Source organism: Pipistrellus kuhlii, unplaced genomic scaffold (assembly GCF_014108245.1).
Source record: "Pipistrellus kuhlii isolate mPipKuh1 unplaced genomic scaffold, mPipKuh1.p scaffold_m20_p_6, whole genome shotgun sequence".
NCBI classification, from domain to species: Eukaryota; Metazoa; Chordata; class Mammalia; order Chiroptera; family Vespertilionidae; genus Pipistrellus; species Pipistrellus kuhlii.
Genome location: NW_023425562.1, coordinates 55,889,145 through 55,910,354, shown reverse-complemented (window position 1 = coordinate 55,910,354; position 21,210 = coordinate 55,889,145). Strand labels below are relative to the sequence as shown.

The window sequence follows — 21,210 nt, the reverse complement described above, 5'->3', positions numbered from 1 at the left end:
CTTCAGCACCCCATGCCACTGAATGTTCTGCCACATCATAAACCTTGTTGCCTGCTATTACAGGGTTGTTATTGCCAACCCTGAGTGAGTGAAATGCTGTTTTCTTCATCACTCCCCTCCTTTGCTTCTATGAACATCTGGATTATATTCTTTAGGACTGTTTTGATTGCAAATGAGGGAAACCCTACTCAAAGCTGCTTAAGCAAAAACAAATTGGTGTGTGTGGTGGTGGTGGAATTCACTGGCTTCAGTCACTGGAAAGAATGCAGGAATAACTCATTGAACTGGGACCTGAAACCAGGGACTTCTTAAAAAGAGCAAGCACTCTACCTCTCAGTCTATCTCTTGCATGGTCCTCTCTCTACTTCTCTTTTAAGATTAGCCTTTCTTTCCAAGCACAGACAGGACTTCTTCACCTGGCAGGTTACATGGCCTCTGGCAGCCCCAGCTTTGCAACTGCAATAGAACAAGCATCCAGCTCATAATCCCAGAGAAGGGTTGTGATTGGCTGTGCTGACCCACTCAGCCAACCCACTTAGCCAATCTTGTTGTTAGAATGACCATCTTAGCTGATAATAGACAAACATGTACACTGACTATACCTCCGCTACGCCATCAGCCAATCAGGAGTGATATGCAAATTAACCCAACATAGTTGGCAGTTAATTTGCATACACAGGCGCTGAGTGATGGGACTGGTGTTCTGTCCTACCCTCCACCCCTTCACCCCCACCTTTCAGAGCCTCTGGGCGACATGGGAAGGTGGGGCTGGAGTGGAAAGAGGCAACTCCTGGAGGGGAAAGAGGGACTCCAGGGCCTGAGCATAAAGGGGCTGGGCCAGAGTGGAAAGAGAGTGCCTGCAGCCAGGGATAGGAAAGCCCATTCTAGCACGTATCTTCATGCATCGGGCTTCTTGTGCATTATAATTGGGCAGGCCTGATCACATGTCCATCCCTATAGCCAGATGGTGACAAGCATCTGTTGCTTTCAGATAAAGGGGAATGAAAAGTCCTGTTGGAAGACAGAAAACAACCATCAAGCGTTACACAGGCTTCTGTTTTTCACCTTGGCAAGACTAGATAAACTTCCTTGCACATTGATCTCTTTGTTCTAACAATTACTTTTTGAGAAATTCCCAAGGATAGGATTACTTCATGGTGCTTTCCAGAACCATGTAACATATTCGTGTTTGTCACAGCATGTTCACATCCAAAACCTTATTTGTGCCTCATCAAAAATGCTGATATCTGACAGAGAAATAACGAGTGACACAGAGAAGTCGAGGGACATTTAGCGGATGAGGACAGAGGCGAACCTAGGGACTTCCAGACTCCCATCCTAGTGTTCCCCACCCCAACAGCATCACAAAACTTAGATTAGTGGTGGGAGGTTCAAGCCCAGGGTCATCTCTGACCAGTTAAGGGAGGGAGCTTCGTCGGCCATCTGCCCCGTGGAGGAGCTGGGCCAGCCGCCTGGATGCCATGGGCTGCTGACCCCGGCCTTCGGAGCCTGCTCGAGCTCTGATGGGCGATGTCCCTCTGCTGGACATGGCGTCCTCCCAGGAGGAACTCTCGGAACGCAGCTCCTCCAGGACACTGCGAAGATGCCGCAGGGTGAGCAGGAGCTTCTGGTCTTGGATCTGCATCTCAGCCTAAGAGAGAGAGAGAACAGGTGTGCAAGGGGGCAGTGCACCGGGCATCCCCCCAGAAAGCCTGTTCTCATTTCTGTCTCATCGGAGACAAGCCCACAAGCTCAAAGAAACCATTTGCACCAAAGCCTCAGTTTCTTTATCTGCAAAGTGGAAAGCAAATCACCTACCTCCTGAGGCTCTTACTGTAACCAGCTCAGAATGGTCCTACACTGCAAAGAGGTACTGAGCTGCTTTTCAGACACAGCAGACCCAGACCACAATCATGCAGCCAGAGTATAGCTCAGAGGAGAGAACTTTGGCCTCCAGCTGCACCCAGAACCAAAGTCTCACCACACCCGGCTCGCCCCCCACCCACATCCTCCACCTCCCATGCCCTAGCCCGCACCTCACAGAACCACCGGAAGAGGACATAATAGAAACTTGAACACTGTAATCCTTTCAGAAGCCAAGGTTCTATTGTCCAGGAAGATCCAGTGTTGATGTCTTTTTACCATCGATGGCCGGGTTCCGAGGTCCTCTAATTAAGACGTGCCCCACCAGCACCAGCACTTCCTCAGGGCCCCTTAGAAGCCCTGGGCCTAGTCCAGTGGGCAAGATGGATCTGAGGCACCACTAGATCTCCCATCTTCTCAGTGGGTGCCTTCTTGATCAATCAAACCTTTCCTTCTTCCAAACCCCGACATTTTGAGTTTTGGCTTTTTGAACCATTGGGCACATAGACTTTGGTCCAGTAACATGATGAGGATGGAATGAATTAGTTCCCACTCTAAAATAGGACATACTGAACTACCAAGATCTGTGATGATCTTCATTATCATCATCATCATCAACATTAAATATGATTCTTCTTATTGACAACCCCAATTTACATGTCATAACCCTCACTAACACATCATTTTATAGGCATAAAGGTGATAGTGACTTCATATTAAAGTGAAGTACACCCTGCAGGCAGGAGTAATAACACCAAGAGAGTAGAGAGCTAGAAAGAGGAAACCACTGAGAACACACAGCCACCCTTTCCTAATTCCTGGGAAAACATTATCTGTGCTTCCTCAGTTTTAGGATTTTCATCCCACACATTAAAAAAAAAAAATTTTTTTATTGATTTCAGAGAGGAAGGAAGAGGGAGAGAAACACCCTATCTAATAAAGAGGGAATATGCTAATTGACCCTCATGCTGTTGCAAAGATGGCAGCACCTACAGCCAATAAGAAGGGAATATGCTAATTGAGTGCCTCACCCTCAAAAATGGTGGTGCTCATAGCTAATAAAGAGTGAATATGCTAATTGACTGTCACACTTTGAAAAAAGGCAGCGCCCACAGCTACAAGATGGTGGCGGCCAGTCCCCTCAGCCCTCCAGCTGCCCAGGGCCACCTATGGCTCAGGCAACTGAGGCTTGCGCTACCGGCAGTGGCAGCAGCAGAGGTGTGATGGGGGTGTTGCCTTCCCCTGATTACAGAGTCGCTTCCCTCCCCTGAGGGTTCCTGGACTGTGAGAGGGGGGAAGCCTGGGCTGAAGAACACCCCCTCCAGTGCATGAATTTTCATGCACCAGGCTCTAGTCCATGATGAGAGAGAATCATGCATTGGCTGCCTTCTGCAAGTCCCTCACTGGGAATGGAGCCCACAACCTGGGCATGTGCCCTTGACCCTCACTCCCCATTTTCTCACCCTCACTGCTCTGAGCTTTTACCTCCAAAATGAATCGTTACCACCCCAATCCTTGTGCGAGCCTCTCCCCAGGTGGACATACAGTACATCGAGGCTAAGATGCCGCTGTGCTCCAGCCACCTGGGTCAGGATGGTGGCCGATGTGCCGAGCAGACACCGAGCGAATTACACTATCTTCTCACCGAATCCTTTCAGTAACCCCTGCAGTCTGGGTACAACTGTTATCCCCATCTTATGATAAGGAAACTGAGGCTCAAAGAGGTAAAGCCACTTGGTAGAAGCCACACAGCCGCAGAGCTGGGCACATACCCAGGACTCAGTGTAATTTCTGAAGCTGGTCTGGCACGCAGTGCACCCAGAGCCTCCTATGTAGGCCACGACCTACTTATCCCTGTACCTGAGGTGGCGACTGTGCACTGCGTGGCTGGTCCCAGAGGGCTGCCTGCAGGGCCTACACCCCAGTCTGCAGCCTCTGTCCCAGCTAATGGGGCACCTGGGAAGGGGGACCAGCACACCCTGGAATATGTGGGGTGGCAGCGTCAGATAAAAAGAAATGCAAAGCCTTACCAATTCCTTCCTCAGCCCCTCCAGGGTCTGCTCAAGCCTCCGGGCTGGCTCTTCTGCTGTTTTCATCTCGGTGTCCTTGGGAGAGACCTTGACGTTGGCCTGGTGATGGGCCTGACGGACTGTTGACTTACACAATCTCCTGGCTGCTTCAGGCTGGAAGCAGAGTCTGGCCAAATCACTGAGGATGAACTTAATGAGATCAGGAAGTGGCTCACATTGGAAAATGTAGGTTTTTTTTTTTTTTTTTTTTTTTTTTTTTTTTTTTTTTTTTTTTTTTTTTTTAAAGGGTTTCAGTGCTCTAAAGAGAAAAGGAAGGGGGGGCAAGAGGGAGACCATTGGCATAATGGTGCCTCCATGCCTGCAAGTTCCAAAATCCAAGACCTAATGCCAATAGGATTACAGAGACCTAAAAGCTTTACATGATGAAAACAATTGTTATGAGAATAGGTGTCCTCTCCTGAGGGCTCTAAGTGACATATACTGTATTTCTACTAGAGGCCTGGCCCACAAATTTGTGCATGGGTGGGGACCCTTGACCCAGTGGGTGATCAGGGCTGATCAGGGCTGGGCTGATTGGGGCCTGCCGGCAGGGCAAGGAACTCCTAGGGGTTAGCCAGCCCGGGAGAGGGACCACAGGAGGATGACCACTGGCCCTGAGGAGGGAGCCAGCCCTCGGCACCCCCCTGGGAAAGGGCTGTGTCTGCTGCCACCCACCCCTGGTTCCCCATTCCAGCCCGGGGCCCAAAGGTCCCGACGGGGTCAGGAGAGGAGGTGATGGTCTCTGGACTGGGTGTGGAAGAAATTGATGCCAGATGCTGATTCTGCCATTGGTGCTCTACCACCGCACAGTTCCCTACCTCCTTCCCCCCCACCCCCCACCCTCCTTCTCTTGTTGCCATACTGCCACCACGGTGGGCGGGCGGTCCCTGGGGAAGGGAGAGGATGGGAGCGAGACAAACCCTTGTGTTGTGAACTGACTTTCAATAGATCATAGCGAGGGAGCTGCTCAGCTACATACAAAACCCTGACCTAGTAGCAAGTTGTCGACAAATTGTTTAGCACCAGGGGCTGATGGGGACTGACCAGTTGGGGGAGGGACCATGGGCGATTAGCTGGCCCTGGGGCATTGGCTGCAAGAGCACACTGACCACCAGGGGGCATTTCCTGCATTGAGCATCTTCCCCCTGGTCAGTGCGTGTCATAGCGACTGGTCAATTGGTCGTTCCAGTCGTTTAGGTTGTTCATTAGTAATGGTCGCTTACGCTTATAGATAAATAGATAAATAGGTAGATAGATAGATAGATAGATAGATAGATAGATAGATAGATAGATTGGTAGATATAGTTTTCCTCTATAAAACATGTATTTCTATTATTTATATACTAGAGGCCTGGTGCATGAAAATTCATGCACTGAAGGGGCGGGGGTCCCTCAGCCTGGCCTCCCCCTGGTTACCTGAGCTTCAGGCAGCCCTGGGCAGCTGGGCAACCACCATCCAAGGCTTCCCTGTACCTCAGGCCGACCCTGGGTAGCTGCGGGGCTGAGGGGACTGGGTGCTGCCATCTTGTGGCTGTGGATGCCACTATTTTTGAGGGCACGACAGTCAATTAGCATATTCCTTATTTACAGACCGTGGGCACTGCCATCTTTGTGAGCTTGATGGTCAATTAGCATATTCCCTCTTTATTAGATAGGATAAAATCTCACTTGGGGCAAATACCCCATCTATTCCTTCTGTGTCCCCAGCCCCCTCCCTCCCTTCCATAGCGTATAGACAAAGGGGAATGTTCATCCTCCAAGTCCCCCTGCTTCTGGGATGCCCAGGTGTCCCATTTCTAGCAAATGAGATCAAAACAGAAATTTGCTTTCAGACTTCCAGGAACACTTTTATCTAGCTGACAAAAGGGAAAATGTCAACGATGCTCCTCTCTATTCCTACTTTCTTCTCCATCTTTCTGCCTTGAATGTGGTGTGATGCCTGGAGCTACAGTAACCATCTTACAACCCTAAGACAAAGGATGAGAAAACTGCCTAGGCTTTGCAATCGCCGAGTCGCAGAATCACAAATAGCATCTGCCTGTTCTGTGAGACAGTGAACCCCAGTTTTATTTGGGAAAACACATTTCTAACTGACACCACATTTATTCTTCACAGCATTCTATGAAGCGGATATTCTTTTTTGTTGTTGTTAATCTTCACCCAAGGATTTTTTCCATTGAATTTTACAGAGAGTGGAAGGGAGGGGGAATAACAGAGAGAGAGAAACATCCATGTGAGAGAGACACATTGGTTTCCTCCAGCACGTACCCCAACCAGGGCCAGGGATCGAGCCTACAACCTAGGTATGTGCCCTTGACCAGAATCGAACCCGGGACCCTTCAGTCCACAGGCTGACGTACTATCCACTGAGCCACACTGGCAAGGGCTGAAGTGGATACTCTTTAATTCTCTCTTTCAACAATCACTTACTGAGTGCCTACTGCGAGCCAAGTTCGGCTGTAGGGACTGGGTACAGAGGCTGGATTGTCACAAGGACACTGTGCCACAAAGCTCTCCAAAACTCCACGCTTTCAAATAACAATTGTTTATTTCCACCTTGGAGTTGGTGGGTTGGGAGTGGGCTTCATCAGACTTAAGATCTGCAGATGGGAGCCTGCTTCATGGGTCTCTTGTCCTCCTCCTCGAATCACTGGGCCACAGTAGTGGGCGTGAGGGGGGAGGGTGAGGCGTTCTTCCCTTCTCAATGGCGAAGGATAAGAGAGCAAGTGGAACCCCGTGAGGCCTCTTAGAGCCTAAGCTCAGAACGGACACTTTCACCACATTCCACTGGGCAAAGTGAGTCCCTTGGCCAAGTCCAAGGTTAAGGGGCAGGGATGTGCACTCCAACCAGGAACAGGGCATGCCAAGTGTATGGGGTCTGGGAGGGGTGAGGAAGTGGGACCAGGAAGGAAGTTAGTTCAGAAGTGGGGCCAGAGGCCTGGAGGGGCCCAGGGGAAAGGCGGCAAGCAGAAACCAGCCGGAGTTGGGTGCCAGAGATAGAAAGTATGGCTGTGTGGCCATGGCAGGAGACCCAGAAAGAACGAGAGAACTGAAGGATAGTGTAGGACTATCAACATTTACTGATCTACTCCACACCAGGTGTCATGCTAAACCCTTGCCATCCGTAACTTCATTTCATCTTCAAAACCTCTAGCTTTGATTCCCAAACTATGTGCCGAGGCACCCTGAAGTATGGCAGAAATCTCACAGATGCACTGCAAAGTATTTAAAAAATTAACGCGCGCGCACACACACACACACTAACCTCTGTTGGGCACTGTGTAAACTATAATTATTAAGTTGTTTAAAACGAATTGCTTAATAACTGTTAGGTATTTCTTTGGGCCTGGCCCACTGTGAAAAAATTACTGACATGCTAAGGGTGCTGTGATCTGAGGAAGTTTAGGAACCTCTGCTTACGAGGGAGGCACGATTGTTACCTGCATTTGATAGCTGATTACAGATAGATCCTACTATTCGCCCCTTTTTTTAGATGAGGAAACTGACATTCAAAGAGGCCCCGGCCCTGGCCGGTGTCACTCAGTGCTTAGAACGTCTGCCTGAGATCGAAGCGTCGCCAGTTCAATTTCTAGTCAAGGGCACATACCTTGGTTGCAGGTTCAATCCCTGCCCCTGGTCAGGACACGAGCAGGAGGGAACCAGTTAATATGTCTCTCTCACATTGATGTTTCTCTCACTCTCTCTTCTCCTCCCCCTCACTTCCACTCTCTCTAAAAATCAGTGGAAAAAATATCTTCACTCCTCCGATAAGGACTGTAAAAACAAAACAAAACAACACAGGACAAAGAGGCATGGATTTCTCAGGACCACCCCACAGGGCTGGAATTAGAACTGTTCTCCCTGACCTGTGTGGAAGGTCTTGCCTGTTGTTTTAAAGTGATGGAGTGTCAGGCAGGGCTCGAGCCAGCCACCTGCTGAGCTGCTGGGCAGACCCAGCGGAATCTCTGCCCAACACAGTGGAGGGCTGATAGGAGTGCATGGCATTTGGAGTTTGGTGCTCTGTCCTTGGCCTCCAATGCTGACACCTAACCACCTGGAAAGCCATTTCTCATGGTTAGCTTGTTTTGATGAACTTTCATTTATTTTTATTCTTGGGATTCTGGCCCATTTTACTTCATAAGCTTAGAAAGGCGTGGCATGTGGGGATAAGGGAAAGTGGAGCCAGGAGGTCTGGAATGGGAAGGAACTTAGACTCTGAGCAAGGAAAAATGTCTTCACCAAATACAAAAGACAGAATCCCATCTATGCATTACTCATGGGCAGCTAATAATATGGCTTCCGTGTGTCAGACCCTGCACTGATGCTGGGGGCACAAGGATTATGGGGCATAACGGTGAGCAAGGAAGAACCTCACAACTGACCTCCTGGATTATGGCCCAGCTGGTAGGAGGATCCATGAGCAGTCAAGTGGTTCAAACTAGTACTTTGTAACACAAACCCGGCACATATACTAGTGTATGTAGAATGAATCCATGAGTGAAAGAATGAAGGGATTTGCAAAGGAAGAAACTGTGGCCCAGATGGAGATATGAGTTGCCCAAGCAATCCAGCAAAAATCGCTTGTCCCTTGATATCCTTTCTCCTGGTCATTCATAGGAAAAGACACGGTCCCAGTTTGCCTAGCAGGTAAGTGTGGTCATGTGGTTAAATCCTGGCCAATGGGATACAAATGGAAGGGATTTGTGCAATTTCTGGATTGTGCCCTTAAAAGGAAGGAAGAGGATCCCTGCCTCTGGCCCCATCCTCCTCCTGCTGACTGCAATGTAGCCACAAGGGCTGGAGGTCTTGGACCACAAAAAGGAGGATGGCAGAGCAATAAGATAGAAGGAACTCAGGTCTCTTGTGACCGATGAAGCCGCCATGCCAGGCTTAACTGCCAAGTATACTTTTACACGAGACAGAATTAAGTTCTGCTTTATTAAAAACACTATTTTTTCCTCATTCCCTTTAATACAGGAGTCAAACCAATGTCCTTAAAAACATAGAGGCTAAAGTCAGGTCCCTTGATTTCCCTCACGCAGGCCCCTTCTATCTCCCTCTCGCCTATTTTATTTTCTTCCAAGTGTTTCTTGTCCAGGGCCTGGCCTGCTCGTCGCGACAGCTCCGTGAAGTTCACAGTGGAGAGCGGAGTCCCATAGCTCACAGGGCTCACACAGGTGCGAGAGGTGCAGGTGACCTGCCCCAAGGCACGTGGCCAGGGGGGAAAGTGGACTCAGAGGTGTCATTTAGCTCTGCTCCATTTCTGACTCCCAGTCTAGGGCCCTGCCCACCCTTGGGGCTGTCCCCTCTCCTGTTCTAGGCATCTTAGCCCTCTCCCCAACTTAGTAAAATACACGAGACAGATGTGTAGCAGGAAGAAGCTTCCACATGTATGTTAGAGCCCTCAAACCCTCCCACCCTCACACGTGAACACTTGCCAGTGTGCCAGCGAGGGGGACCATGGGGATGATGCACCTACAGAACACGGTGGTAAGATGACTGAGTTAATATTTGAAAAGCACTTAGAACAATACCTGGCATAAGAAGAGGCTTACATAAGTGGTTGTAAACTAAAATAAACACACAAGTAATTAATTTCTATTACTTCACCTCTGAGCCTGTGAAGTGTTGTTCCCTCTTCCAGGAATACTTCTCCTTTCTCCCCCTCCCTTCACCTAGCGAAATCTCTTACCTGGGCTATTCTTTCATATCCCTGCCCTGGACCCATGGCAGGCTGTTTTCATAGTTTTCTCATCTAGAACGCAGGGGGTCAGATTCTATCTGTATTTTTCAAACTTCTGCTACTCACAACCCTCCTCTTCAACTTTTGCCTACCATCTCTGCTTTGATTTATGTATATTTGTCTTTAAGTGATTCTTTAAAGAAATGATTATTTTCTCTGAGAGACAGAAATGAAGTGGTCTCTATTTCTCTCTTGTTCCCTTGCACCTGGGGGAGAATATTTTCAAAATGCAAGCCTCTCTCCTGCTCACTGCCATCCACCATGATGTCCACAAGGGTCTTCTTTGGTCTGAATATACCCTCAGGCTCAGGAGATGATCCTAAGCCACACTTGGCATTGGCCTGCTCGGCAGGAGCCTCAGCTCGCTGGCGTGGTGCCCCACGAATGCTAGCATCAGGCGCTCCTCTCTCAGCAGCAGTCCTCGCTACCATCCAGCAGGCAGTACAGCGCAGGTGCAAGGCCGGCTCCCCATCCGATGTACAGGCGCCGTCCTGGCTTACAAGCTTCATGTCCCACAGGGCCAATATCTTTGCACCCGCCCAGTTATGTGTCACCAGGTTCATGAAGCCCCAAGTATGATATCCTGCCATGCATTTATAACTCCTCCTAGCCCAGATGTAACTTACCGATCAGTCTTTAAAAAGCCAAAATAAATTTATTTATTTTTAGAGAGTGGAACGGAGGTGGGGAGACAGAAACATCGATGAGAGAGACACATTGACTGGTTGCCTCTCACATGCACCCAGACCAGGGCCGGGATCTTTGAAGCCTGCAACCGAGGTATGTGTCCTTGACAGAATCAAACCCAGGTCCCTTCAGTCTGTGGGCTGATGCTTTATCCACTAAGCCAAACTGATTAGGGTAAAAAACTTTATTTTTAGAGCAATTTTAGAGTACAGAAAATTTGGGAAGGTAGTAGAGAGAGAGTTCCCATATCCTCACACTTATCTCCTCTATTAAGAATACCTATATCAGTGTGATACATTTGTTACAATTAACTAATATTGACTCATGATTAGTTAAAGTCCTTTATTCCGATTTCTTTAGTGCTTACTTAATGACTTTTTTTCTGTTTCAGGATGATATGGAGGATAACATGCTACATGTAGTCATCATGTCACTTTAGGCTCCACTTCGCTGACGGTTTCTCAGACTTTCCTCATTTTTTATGACCTGATCGTTGTGAGTAGTACTGCTCAGGTATTTTGAAAAATGTCCTTCAACTGGCACTTATTTTATCTCATGGCTGGACTAGGATTATGGGATTGGGGAGGAAAGCCACAGAGGCACAGTGCCATTTTCATCACATTGCATGTATATATTGTCAATATGATTTGCCCGTTGTTGACCTTGATCACCTGCCTGAGGGAATCAGGCATGTCAGGTTTCTCCCCTGCAAAGTTGCTCTGCCCCCCACTCAACTCCCTTTCATGGGAGATTTATCTTTTCTCCCCATTTAAAAAAATATATTTTATTTATTTTTTTTTACAGAGAAGAAGGGAAAGAAATAGAGAGCTAGAAACGTCAATGAGAGAGAAACATCGACCAGTTGCCTCTTGCACACCCCTTACCGGGGATGCGCCCGCAACCAACATACATGCCCTTGACCGGAATCAAACCTGGGACCCTTCAGTCCGCAGACCAATGCTCTACCACTGAGCCTAACCGGTTTTGGCTTTTCTCCCCATTTTTTTCATTGATTATACTTTAGGTTATAATCCAATATTCCTTTATTTTGTTGATCAAATTTTTCCAGGTTTGGCCATTGAGAGCTCTTCCAGTTGGTCCCTATGTCCTTTGACATAACCCAACGTGTGTGTGTGTGTGTGTGCAAGAGAGAGAGAGAGAGAGAGAGAATTGGTTTATTTAAGCACTTCCTTACTTTCTGGCACTATATGATGCTCCAGGCTCATCTTGTATATTTCCTGCCCAGTCCCACAATCAGCCATTTCTCCCCAATTCCTTTTTATTGGAGAATGGTTTTAGAAACCAAGATCTGGGCACTGGGTGTGCTTATTGTTATGCAGTATCATTGCTTCTAGGACCTTTGGGCTGTCAGAGAAAGGAAATCATGCATGTATACTAACCCGGAGTATATATATATATCTACACATATTTTTATATGGAATCTTCTGCATTTATACAAGCCAAGCACGAGTTCATACTGATATCTCCAATCCATTACCACATGGACCATTCCAGCCTCCTCCTCAGGGGTCATTTTTATCACAGCAATGTTGCCTAGTAACATAGTGGACACATGTTTATGTTTCCAAGGAGACAGTGCTAGACAGTTAACGAAAGGTATAATTCTCACGCAAAAGAGGAAAAGTTTTAACCCTTTACTCTCACTGATCAGTGGCTACTCACTGCTCTGAGGATAAAGAACTAACACTTTGGCCCACCAGGTTCTGCAGTGACCTGGCCTGCTGACAGTCTACCCTTTTCTCCTCCCACTTCCCTTCTGAGCTCCCATGGCAACCACACTCATCTCCTTCAAGTCTCAGACTCAGCATACCCCCTTCTCTCCTAGGGCCCTTGCCCAGGCCAGTCTCTCTGCTGGGTCTCTCTTCCTTGCCCTCTTTGCCTGGCTGCCTCCCATCTATCTGGGGCCTTCCTTCACCTGAGGCCTTCCTTCATTCCCTGCTACCCCCTGGTGGTCAGCACATGTCATAGTGAGTGATTAAACCCCCTGTCTCCCGGTTGAACTCCTGAGGGTATTCTTTGCATATTTGCTGGGGAAACAAAGCTTTTAAAACAAATGTGCGTAAAACAATGACTGACCTGTTACATACACTGTAGGATTTTAGGTAAAATAAGCAGGGAAGGGAAGATCAGTGTGGGTTGAGATGCCAGGAGTTGAGATAATAGGAAAGGTATAATTTAAACTGGGGTTTGAAAAAATAGGACAAAGGAAAGGGGGTGGGGGAGGGATGATGGTAAATAAAACAGAGAAGAGTGAGTGAGGAAATGGGTGAGCAGCTTTGCATATATCTGACTTTTCATTACTAGTTCAAATAGACCAACCAAGGAGGGTTTACTGGACAACCCATACATAACTGATTTTATAAGCTACTTTTAAAAATATGTTTTCATTGATTTTTTGGAGAGAGGGAGAGGGAGAGATAGAAGCATCAGCAAGAGAGAAACATTGATCAGCTGCCTCTTGCATGGGCCCCCACCGGGGATCAAGCCTGCAACCCTGGCAGGTGCCCTGACCAGGAATCAAAACCATGACCTCGTGGTGCATGGGAGGATGCTAAATACATTGAGCCACACTAGCTGTGCTAAACTACTTTTTATAAATTTTTTTTTTATTGATTTCAGAGAGAAAGGGAGAGGGAAGAAGAGTTAGAAACATCAATGATGAGAGAGAATCATTGATCGGCTGCCTTCTGCACACCCCCAACTGAGGATTGAGCTGGCAACCTGGGTATGTGCCCTTGACCGAAATTGAACCTAGCCAATGCTCTATCCACTGAGCCAAACCAGCTAGGGCTAAACTACTTAAAAATGTCTTATTTTTAAGCTCAAATGATTACTAGTAATTCATTCTGCACTAGTTTTTCTTAGGAGAAAATAATATCAATAGCAAACATGTCAACTGCATATCAAGAGGGATACCCCAGGCAGCCTGAAAGTACTCTGTTTTCCTCCTTATCCAGAACTCCCCAAACCCCCAAAGCTCTAAGTTCTTTCCCCCAAGTGATTTTGTGGCAAAACCTTTCCTGAACTGATCAGAGGCTACTCATAGTCTTCATCCAGCCCGCTTAATGTGAATACCCATTCATGTGGGGGTGCTATTCCAGAATGCAGTGGAGCATTCTATAAACTGCAGTATACGTATCATGTCATCTTTCTAAACTGGTAAAGCTCTAAATTCTGACAAGGGTCTCTAAAAAGAGACTGTGGACCTATAATTCTTATTTTTACCCTAGATTTATGCTGTCTTTGAAAAAAAAAAGTGTTTTCTATGTAACACAACAGCTCATGGGTGATTCTGATTTAAAAGGAGAAAGAATAGACTGCTCAGTAAATATTTGCCTATTTTCTCCATTCTCTATTCAATAAATATTTATTAATGGCCTCCAAAGTATGGGTTTTGTTTTTCAACTCTAGGGATACAGCAGGGAGGGAAGCAGGTAAGGCCTCCTCTTGCAATTATTTTTGGTAGGAGTGACAATTAATGAAGATAAGATAGTATCAGGAGTCTATCAATCTATGGAGAAAAAAAAATCAAGGAGTAAAGGGTTTTGGGGCATACTATTTTTGAAAGGATTGTCTAGGGTCCAGCCAGTGTGGTTCAGTTGGTTGAGCAAAGTCCTGATGCACCAAGAAGTTACTGGTTTGATTTCCCGTCAGGGTACATACCCAGGTTGTGGGCTTAATCCCCATAGGGGGTGTGCAGAAGGTGGCAGATCAATGATTCTCTCTCATTGATGATTCTCTCTCCCTTCTTCTCTCTCTAAACTAAATAAAAACATATTTTAAAAACAAAATGAAACAAAGGCTGGTCTGGGAAGAAGTCCCTGAGAAGGTGACACTTGAGCAAGGACATGAAGGAGATAAGAGAGGGAGCTCTGGGGATCTCAGGAAGAAGTGTCCCGGGCAGAAGGGGCAGCGAAGGCCATGGCTCTGAGGTAGGGCTGTGCGTAAATAGGGCGGGAAATGTAAGTGCTTTATAGGGAGTATCTCATCTAATCCCCAAAACCCTTATGAAGTCCACTCAAAGATGAGGAAACTGAGCTCCGAGAGGGGAGCCTTCTGCACAAGGCCACACAGTTGTGACAGCAGAGCTGGGATTTGCCCTGGCTTCCCCTCCAAGTCCCTAACGACAAGCCAGCCCTTTGGAAAGCAGGAAGAGACCGAATCCTTCCCAATCCTGGAGGCCCTGCCTCAGTCTCCCTCCTCAAAGGCCCAGACATCCGGCTTCCAGGGTGATGGGTTTTCCTGGCTGTTGAGGACTGCACAGGCATCTGGAGCAGGGAGGTCAGGCTCTCCAATAAGCTGGCATGAGGAGCCAGAACAGGGCTCCTCCCCTACTTACCTTTCCAGATGGCAGAGCCCCTGGAGCCTGAGGGGATCCCATCAGAATCCCATCAGCAGGGGCGAACACGGAGGCTCACAGAGCAAGAGCACTTACCTGAGGCCACCGAGCCTTCCCAGGAGCCCATGACCTTCAGACCAAACTTCTCTTTGGACTTGGCCCGGGCCCCCAAACCAGGAGTATCTCTTTACCTCTTGTGCTCTGGGCACCTCACTGGATTCACCTTAATCGAGACCCTGTAAAGGGAAAAAACAGTGAAAGTCACCCCTGCTCACCACCTGTTCACTCACACCCACTGCACCAGGCTTCCGGGGACCAAGAGAGCACCTCTCTGGGGCTGTGCACCCCACTGTCCCACGGAGAGAGAAGAGCGGGGGAAAGGCGGGTGGTGGTGGGGAGGTGTGGGTGTCTCCATGGCTTCCTGCCAGCCTTCAGGTGGCGCCCTTGCGCCGCGGAGCCGCACGAATCGGTGAAGCCCGTGGGGACCTGAGGACCAGGTCCTACCTGCGGGCCGTGTGCTGGGCGAGAGCGCGGAGGGCTGGGGCCGGGAGGCCGGTCGGAGACAGGCATAGTCGGGGCTCCCCTGCGGGGGAGACTGGCAAGCGGCGGGGGAGGGGTCCTCTCCAGCAGCCAGGCCCCGCCCCTGCGCCGGGCCCCTCGCCCTGGAGCCTCAGTGCCCCCGATCCGCAGACAAGCCCTAAGAGAGGGGAGAAGGATGGCGCTATGTCCCCCTCTCCGCACCCCCATCTGTCTCCGGCCTCCCCATCGTTCCCCACGCTAACTCCCCGGGCGCCTTCGCCGGCCGCGGGCGGAGCTCGATCCGCTGCGCTCGGCGATCCCCGGCTCCTTCCCCTCCCCGCGTCCCTCCTCCCCGGAGCCCCCCGCGGCCGCCGCCGCCGCCGCCGAGCAGCCCAGCGGCGCGAGCAGGTACGTGCGCCCCGGCGGCCGCGGCTCCGCGCGGGCCCGGAGGGGCGGGAGCGGGAGGCTCCGGCGGGGGCGGCCGGGCCCGCGCCTCCCGGGCTGCGGCGCAGCGGAGCCTCCCGCGGGCGGGAGGGCGGGCGCCGGCTGCGGGAGGCGGGTGGGCGCGGGGAGGACGCGCCCTCGCCTGGGTCCGCGGCCCGGGACGCAGAGCCGCCCGGCGGGGAGGCGGGGAGGACGCCGCACAGGTACGCGCGCGGGGAGGGCTGCGGGGGCGGCGGGAGGCGGGAGGAGGCCCGGGGCGGGGCGGGCGGCGGCGGAGAGCCGGCCTGACCTCGCGGCCCGGCCGAAGGACACGCGGTTAGGGGACCCGGGAGCCTTGGGCGGCCAGGCAGTCCTGCTGCGGACGCCGCTCGGCCCGGTGCGGTGGGTCCCGGCCAGGCCGCGGTCGGGGTCAAGGGCAGGAGCAGGGGTGTGAGCGGCGGGCCGGGCGGCGGACGGCCCGGTGCTGGCGCTGCCTGCGCGGAACTTTGGGTGCAGCAGCGGCGTGGACCCGCGTGTGCGTCTGTGCGCGCCCCGAGTCTTTGTGTACAACTCGTGCGTGTGTCTGCCGGCTGGGTTTTGTGAAGCTTCATCCACGCCGGCTCCACGGCTGTCTTTCCGCGTGTTGGTGCGCGCGCGGGCAGGTGGTGGTGCAGGGCCCCGGCGGGTCTGGCATAGACCTTAGCATCCTGCGGGTAGTTAACCGTGTGTGTGTGTGTGTGTGTGTGTGTGTGTGTGTGTGTGTCCAGCCTTGTCCCTTTGGGGTGTGATTACCTGTGTGACCCGTGAAACTGTGGATCACACAGTGTGGCTTCCATGTCTGTGGGTGCTGCGGGTGGAAACGGCCCCTGGGGGTGTGACTGTAGAACCGGGGTGTGCCCTTCCGGTCTTGCGGGACTGCAGGTGAAACCCGAGTGTCTCTGGTACAGCTGCCCGAGTGAGCAGTGGCCTCCGGCATCTTAGTCCATTTGTCTGTTCCTCCTTAGGATTTGGGTTATTGACTGGGCACGTGGGCACCTCTGAACCTGTGATGTGTGTGAGAGAGAGTCCCCCTTTTTCTCTGCCCTCTTCCTAACTCTGGCATCCCGAGGAAAAAGTTTTGGGTTCCTGCTGGTGAAAGCCCTGCTGCCAGAATTTGGGTGCCCTGGATTTCCCCTGGGATGTGGAAGCATCTGTGTGCCAAGCTGGGAGGGCGGTTCCTGGCCACTGCAGGAGCTGAGCTCTCTGCTGGAGAGTGCTGGAAACGGGGTGGAATGGGGGTAGGGTGGGGAGTGGGGGGCACATCTGGACATCCACTGGGCAGCAGCTGTCATCAGCAGTCCCTGTGTGTGCTGGGCACTCAGGAAAGTGCTTTTGCTGCCAAGAGTAGAAAAGCCAAACAATCTCTCTCTCCTCTGGGTTTACTGGGAGTGGGAGCCGTCGGGCGGGCCTGGCCTGGAGTTGGCCGCTCCTATCTTTGTGTGGGAGAGATGGTCTCCCTGGACAGCTTGCCAAGCCTCTCCTGGGGGCTGCCCGTGGTCTAAGCCCTGGGCAGGGGGCGGGGGATCCAGACGGAATTCACACACATCCCTCCCTGCCCTCCAGCTGCTCATAGTGGCTGACAAATAGTGGGAGGAAGTCGAGTCTGGAGTGAGGCGGGTGGAATGATGCCGCTGCCGCAGGAGTGGGTGGGTTCGCAGTGATAACAAGGACCTGTGCTTGCCTTCGGATGCCCACGTGCACGCCGTGGGATCCTGGCCACATTCTGTCACGTGGAGACAGTAGTTCCTGCTCTCGGGGCCCCCGAGGGAGGTGCCCACGATAGGGCCCAGCAGCGGTGTGGGTGCTCAGGAAACACTTACTGAAGTGGAACCCGGGAAGAAGAATGCGGTGACAGAACTGGGCTGTAAGTGGAAACAGGTTTTGTGCTCAGATGGAAGGCTCTGTGTGAGCTAAGAGGTGCCCGATGCAAGTCCATGTTGGGAAAAAGATCAGAAAGATAGAAGGACGTGTCTTCCCGCACTGAGGCTCTTTGAGTTTCATTTATTCACTCATTGATTTCATTCAGTTTTCACTTCATTAACTTACTCATACCTCCCCCTCCCGTCCATCTCTCTCTCTCCCCCCCCGTCCCATCTATCTCACACACACACACACACACACATACACACACACACACACACGGAACAAGATGAACTGGAAAATAAATTCAGAAACATCTAGTGTATGATGTATGGGAGTATGGGTGTATGTAGATACACCAGAGTGTGTGGGAGCCACTCTGCAATTGTGTGTGTGTGTGTGTGTGTGTGTGTGTCTGTACAGCCCGGGGCCCTGGGTGTCTGTGCTCCCCGGACATCGGTGTGTGGGGAGCAGAGTAGTTCTGAGTGGGCCCGGGAATTTTACATGCCAGGTGGGGAAGGGTGTTCCATGGGGCCTGGGGGGGGTGGGGAGCAGCACTGAATCTGCTGACGGGAGGCCTCCATCATCTCCAGCTGAGGTGTGAGGAAATGGGTGCCTAGGGCGTCGAGACTCTTCTCTTTATAAGAGAAGCCAGGAATCCAAAACTTAAAATGTAAACTATTTTGCTTTTTATATATTGGCAAATACTTCACCAAAAACAAATGAACAGAGCAGAAACAAACAAACGAAAACCCCAGAAACTTCTGTGAGCCACAGTTGGCCCATGAGCTATAAATTGGTGTCTTTGGGCAGGAGGCACACGTGCTGTCTGCCTGTCTGTGCGGGAGTGTGTTCTGGTTTGGGGTGGGATACTTCCTCTTTGAGCAGAGTGCTCCCTTTCCCCCTCTCCCTCTATCTCCCCATCTGCAGTCCTCAGCCGGCCCCCTCCAACCCCCGGCTTCTACTTACCTCAAGGCTTTTGGCTTTGACTTCAGCTGTGGCTCTCAAGTACGCTCCTTCCTCCCAATCCCTATCCATGCCTCCCCTGACCACATCAGAGTCCTCCCTGGACCCCTGGCCTCCACCCAGCAGCCAGAAAGAGCTTTCCAAAACCTAGGCAGATGTCAGCACTCCCCGTCCTCACACCTCCCCTCCCTGACTCCTTGGCCTGGCCTGTAGAGTCCTTTGAGAGTGGATTCCCAGCTGACCTGTGAGGTGCCCCGTCCCCCTACCCCCAACTTGTCCTCTCAGATCTGGCTCAAAACCAACAGCTTCCAGAATCCTCCCTGACTTGCTCCACACCACCGCCGTCACTTCTATCCCTCCTCTGCTCCTAGCCATCCTCACTTCATCACCTTAGTGCCTATTAATTGAACTGGCTGGGGCCTTATATGCATTATTTTATGAAATCCACAAGTTGACCCTGTGAGGGAGGTACTTTGCTTATTCCCACTTAACAGATAAGAAAACTGAGCATGGAGAGGCCCCATGGCTTGCCCAGGCCCAGGTCGTGAAGCTGGGATTTAAACCTGATAGCCACTGTGCCTATATTCCCTCCATCATAAGATAGCCCGTCACTGATCCTTACTAAGCATGAGAGCTTTATATGGATTATCTCAACCCCTACATCAGCCCCATTAAGTAAGGGAGGGGTAGTAGTACTGCCACTTAATAGATGGGGAAACCGAGGCCCAGAAAGGATACATGAATTGCCCAGAGCCACTTGCCAGTCAGTGGCGGGGCAGGATAGGACCGCACTGCTGTCTCTGTCTCATTCCCACCTCCCCTCTCTCTGACAGGCTCCCCTGTGGGAACTGTGCCTGGCTCAGCTGCACATTGCTTGGGGTCCAGGGTGCTGTCCAACACCAGCAGGATCTTGGTGGAGGTTTGCTAAATCCTACTGACTTCCTGTTTTCTCTTCCAGCTGCCAAGGGGCCAAGGGATGAGCTGGGGCCCTCCTTCCCAATGGCATCGCCCCCTGGTCTGGAACTGAAGACACTGAGCAGTGGTCCCCAGACCCCAAGGAGACCAGCTCCTCCAGGCCTCGTGGCCCCATCCAGGTGGGGTGTGGAGAACGCCTGCTTCTCCTCGGAGGAGCAGGAGACCCATTTCCAGAACGCTGGGGACATCAGGCTCGGCAGCTCCCCCAGCCCTCCGGGCGGCGTACCCTCCAGGCCCCGGTCCCAGCGGGATGACCTGTCCCTGCATTCGGAAGAAGGGCCCGGCCTGGAGCCCGTCAGCCGCCCCGTGGATTATGGCTTTGCTTCTGCTCTGGTTTTCCTGGTGAGTGGGATCCTCCTGGTGGTGACGGCGTACGCCATTCCCCGCGAGGCCCACGTCAACCCGGACTCGGTGACGGCGCGGGAGATGGAGCGGCTGGAGATGTACTACGCCCGCCTGGGCTCCCACCTGGACAAGTGCATCATCGCGGGCCTGGGGCTGCTCACGGTGGGCGGCATGCTCTTGTCCGTGCTGCTGATGATCTCCCTGTGCAAGGGCGAGCTCTACCGCCGGCCGACCTTCGTCCCCTACCGGGGCTCCAGGAAGACCTATGGCTCCATTAACCTGCGCATGCGACAGCTCAGCGGGGACGGGGGCCAGGGCCTGGTGGAGAACGAAGTGGTCCAGGTCTCAGAGGCCAGCCTCACCCTCCAGGGGTCTTAATCAGGAGCTCTCCTGATTTGGAACCTGAGGCTACAAGCCCCCCCCCCCCCCCCCAGGCCTGGGGTTTAAGGCTGAGCTCCACCCAGGGGCCCGGGGCAGGAGTCTTGGGGCCTGGAAGGGGAGGCCAGGGCCTGGCTCAGGCTCCCCATGCGGAGGGTGGCCCCCTGCTCTGTTTTGTCGCTTGAGGTTTTGTATACGTTTTTGCTCGGAGATGGCTTCTGCGGCTAAAAATACAGAAGTTCAGAAACGGCTGCCCTTGGAGGATGAGGTTTCTTGGCATTTCTGACAACGGAGAGCAGTTTGAAAGGCTGCCCATCCTGTTCCTCATGCCCTGGGAAATTCCAGAATCTCTGTATACAGTCCTCAGCAGCGAAGTGTGGGTGCTGGGCGACTTTGGAGGGACCCCTCTCAGCCCTGACCATCTAAGGTGGGAGGTGGCTTCACAACGAGGGGAAAAGTCAGCACTGGGGTGACCCTCCCCGCTGCAGGCCTCTGCCCCCTGTCAAGTGAGGGTTGGATTGGACGATCCCTTGGGCCCCTCCAGTCCTGCCCTAGGATGAGCGCCCAGTATCTGCCTCTGGCCACGCCTTCAGGGAGAAAGCTGTTCGGCAGGCCCTGACCATTCTCTGTGCCGTTTTTCTGAGCCACTGCAGGAGCTCTCACAGTCCTGCTCAAGTTCCCTAAGCCTCCGAGTGATGCCAGGTTAAACCCAAAATCTGCTGCAGCCTGGTGTTGGTCTTGCAATTGAATTTCCTGCAGTGACCAGATCTTAGCACATGTTTCACAAAGTCAAGTGCACAGTTTTCACCAACTCCCTGAAGAAGAGGTGCCTCATGCAAGAAAGGGTGAAGGCTTTGCTGGGTTTCTGTGGACACGAGGTGGGCCTGCATTGCCTCCCCCTCCTCCCTAGTATTTCTCTTGGGCCTGACTTTATTCTGATAGAAGAAAACTTTTATTTATTTATTTATTTATTTATTTATTTA

At 51.6% G+C, this 21,210-nt stretch overlaps 2 protein-coding genes across 2 annotated transcripts; one reads left to right on the top strand and one right to left on the bottom strand.

Annotated features, from left to right (window-relative positions):
• Positions 1–1,273: 1,273 nt before the first annotated feature.
• On the bottom strand, positions 1,274–4,101 carry CUNH20orf202 (chromosome unknown C20orf202 homolog). The gene is made up of 2 exons (XM_036419831.2): positions 3,894–4,101; positions 1,274–1,651 (listed from the first exon to the last, which is right to left on the bottom strand). The coding sequence occupies exons 1-2, from the start codon at positions 3,957–3,959 to the stop codon at positions 1,418–1,420; spliced, it is 300 nt and encodes a 99-aa protein (XP_036275724.2). The 5' UTR covers positions 3,960–4,101; the 3' UTR covers positions 1,274–1,417.
• Positions 4,102–15,431: 11,330 nt separating this feature from the next.
• Positions 15,432–20,264, top strand: TMEM74B (transmembrane protein 74B). Its single transcript, XM_036419020.2, has 2 exons — positions 15,432–15,649; positions 19,488–20,264. The coding sequence occupies exon 2, from the start codon at positions 19,529–19,531 to the stop codon at positions 20,225–20,227; it is 699 nt and encodes a 232-aa protein (XP_036274913.1). The 5' UTR covers positions 15,432–15,649; positions 19,488–19,528; the 3' UTR covers positions 20,228–20,264.
• Positions 20,265–21,210: the final 946 nt, after the last annotated feature.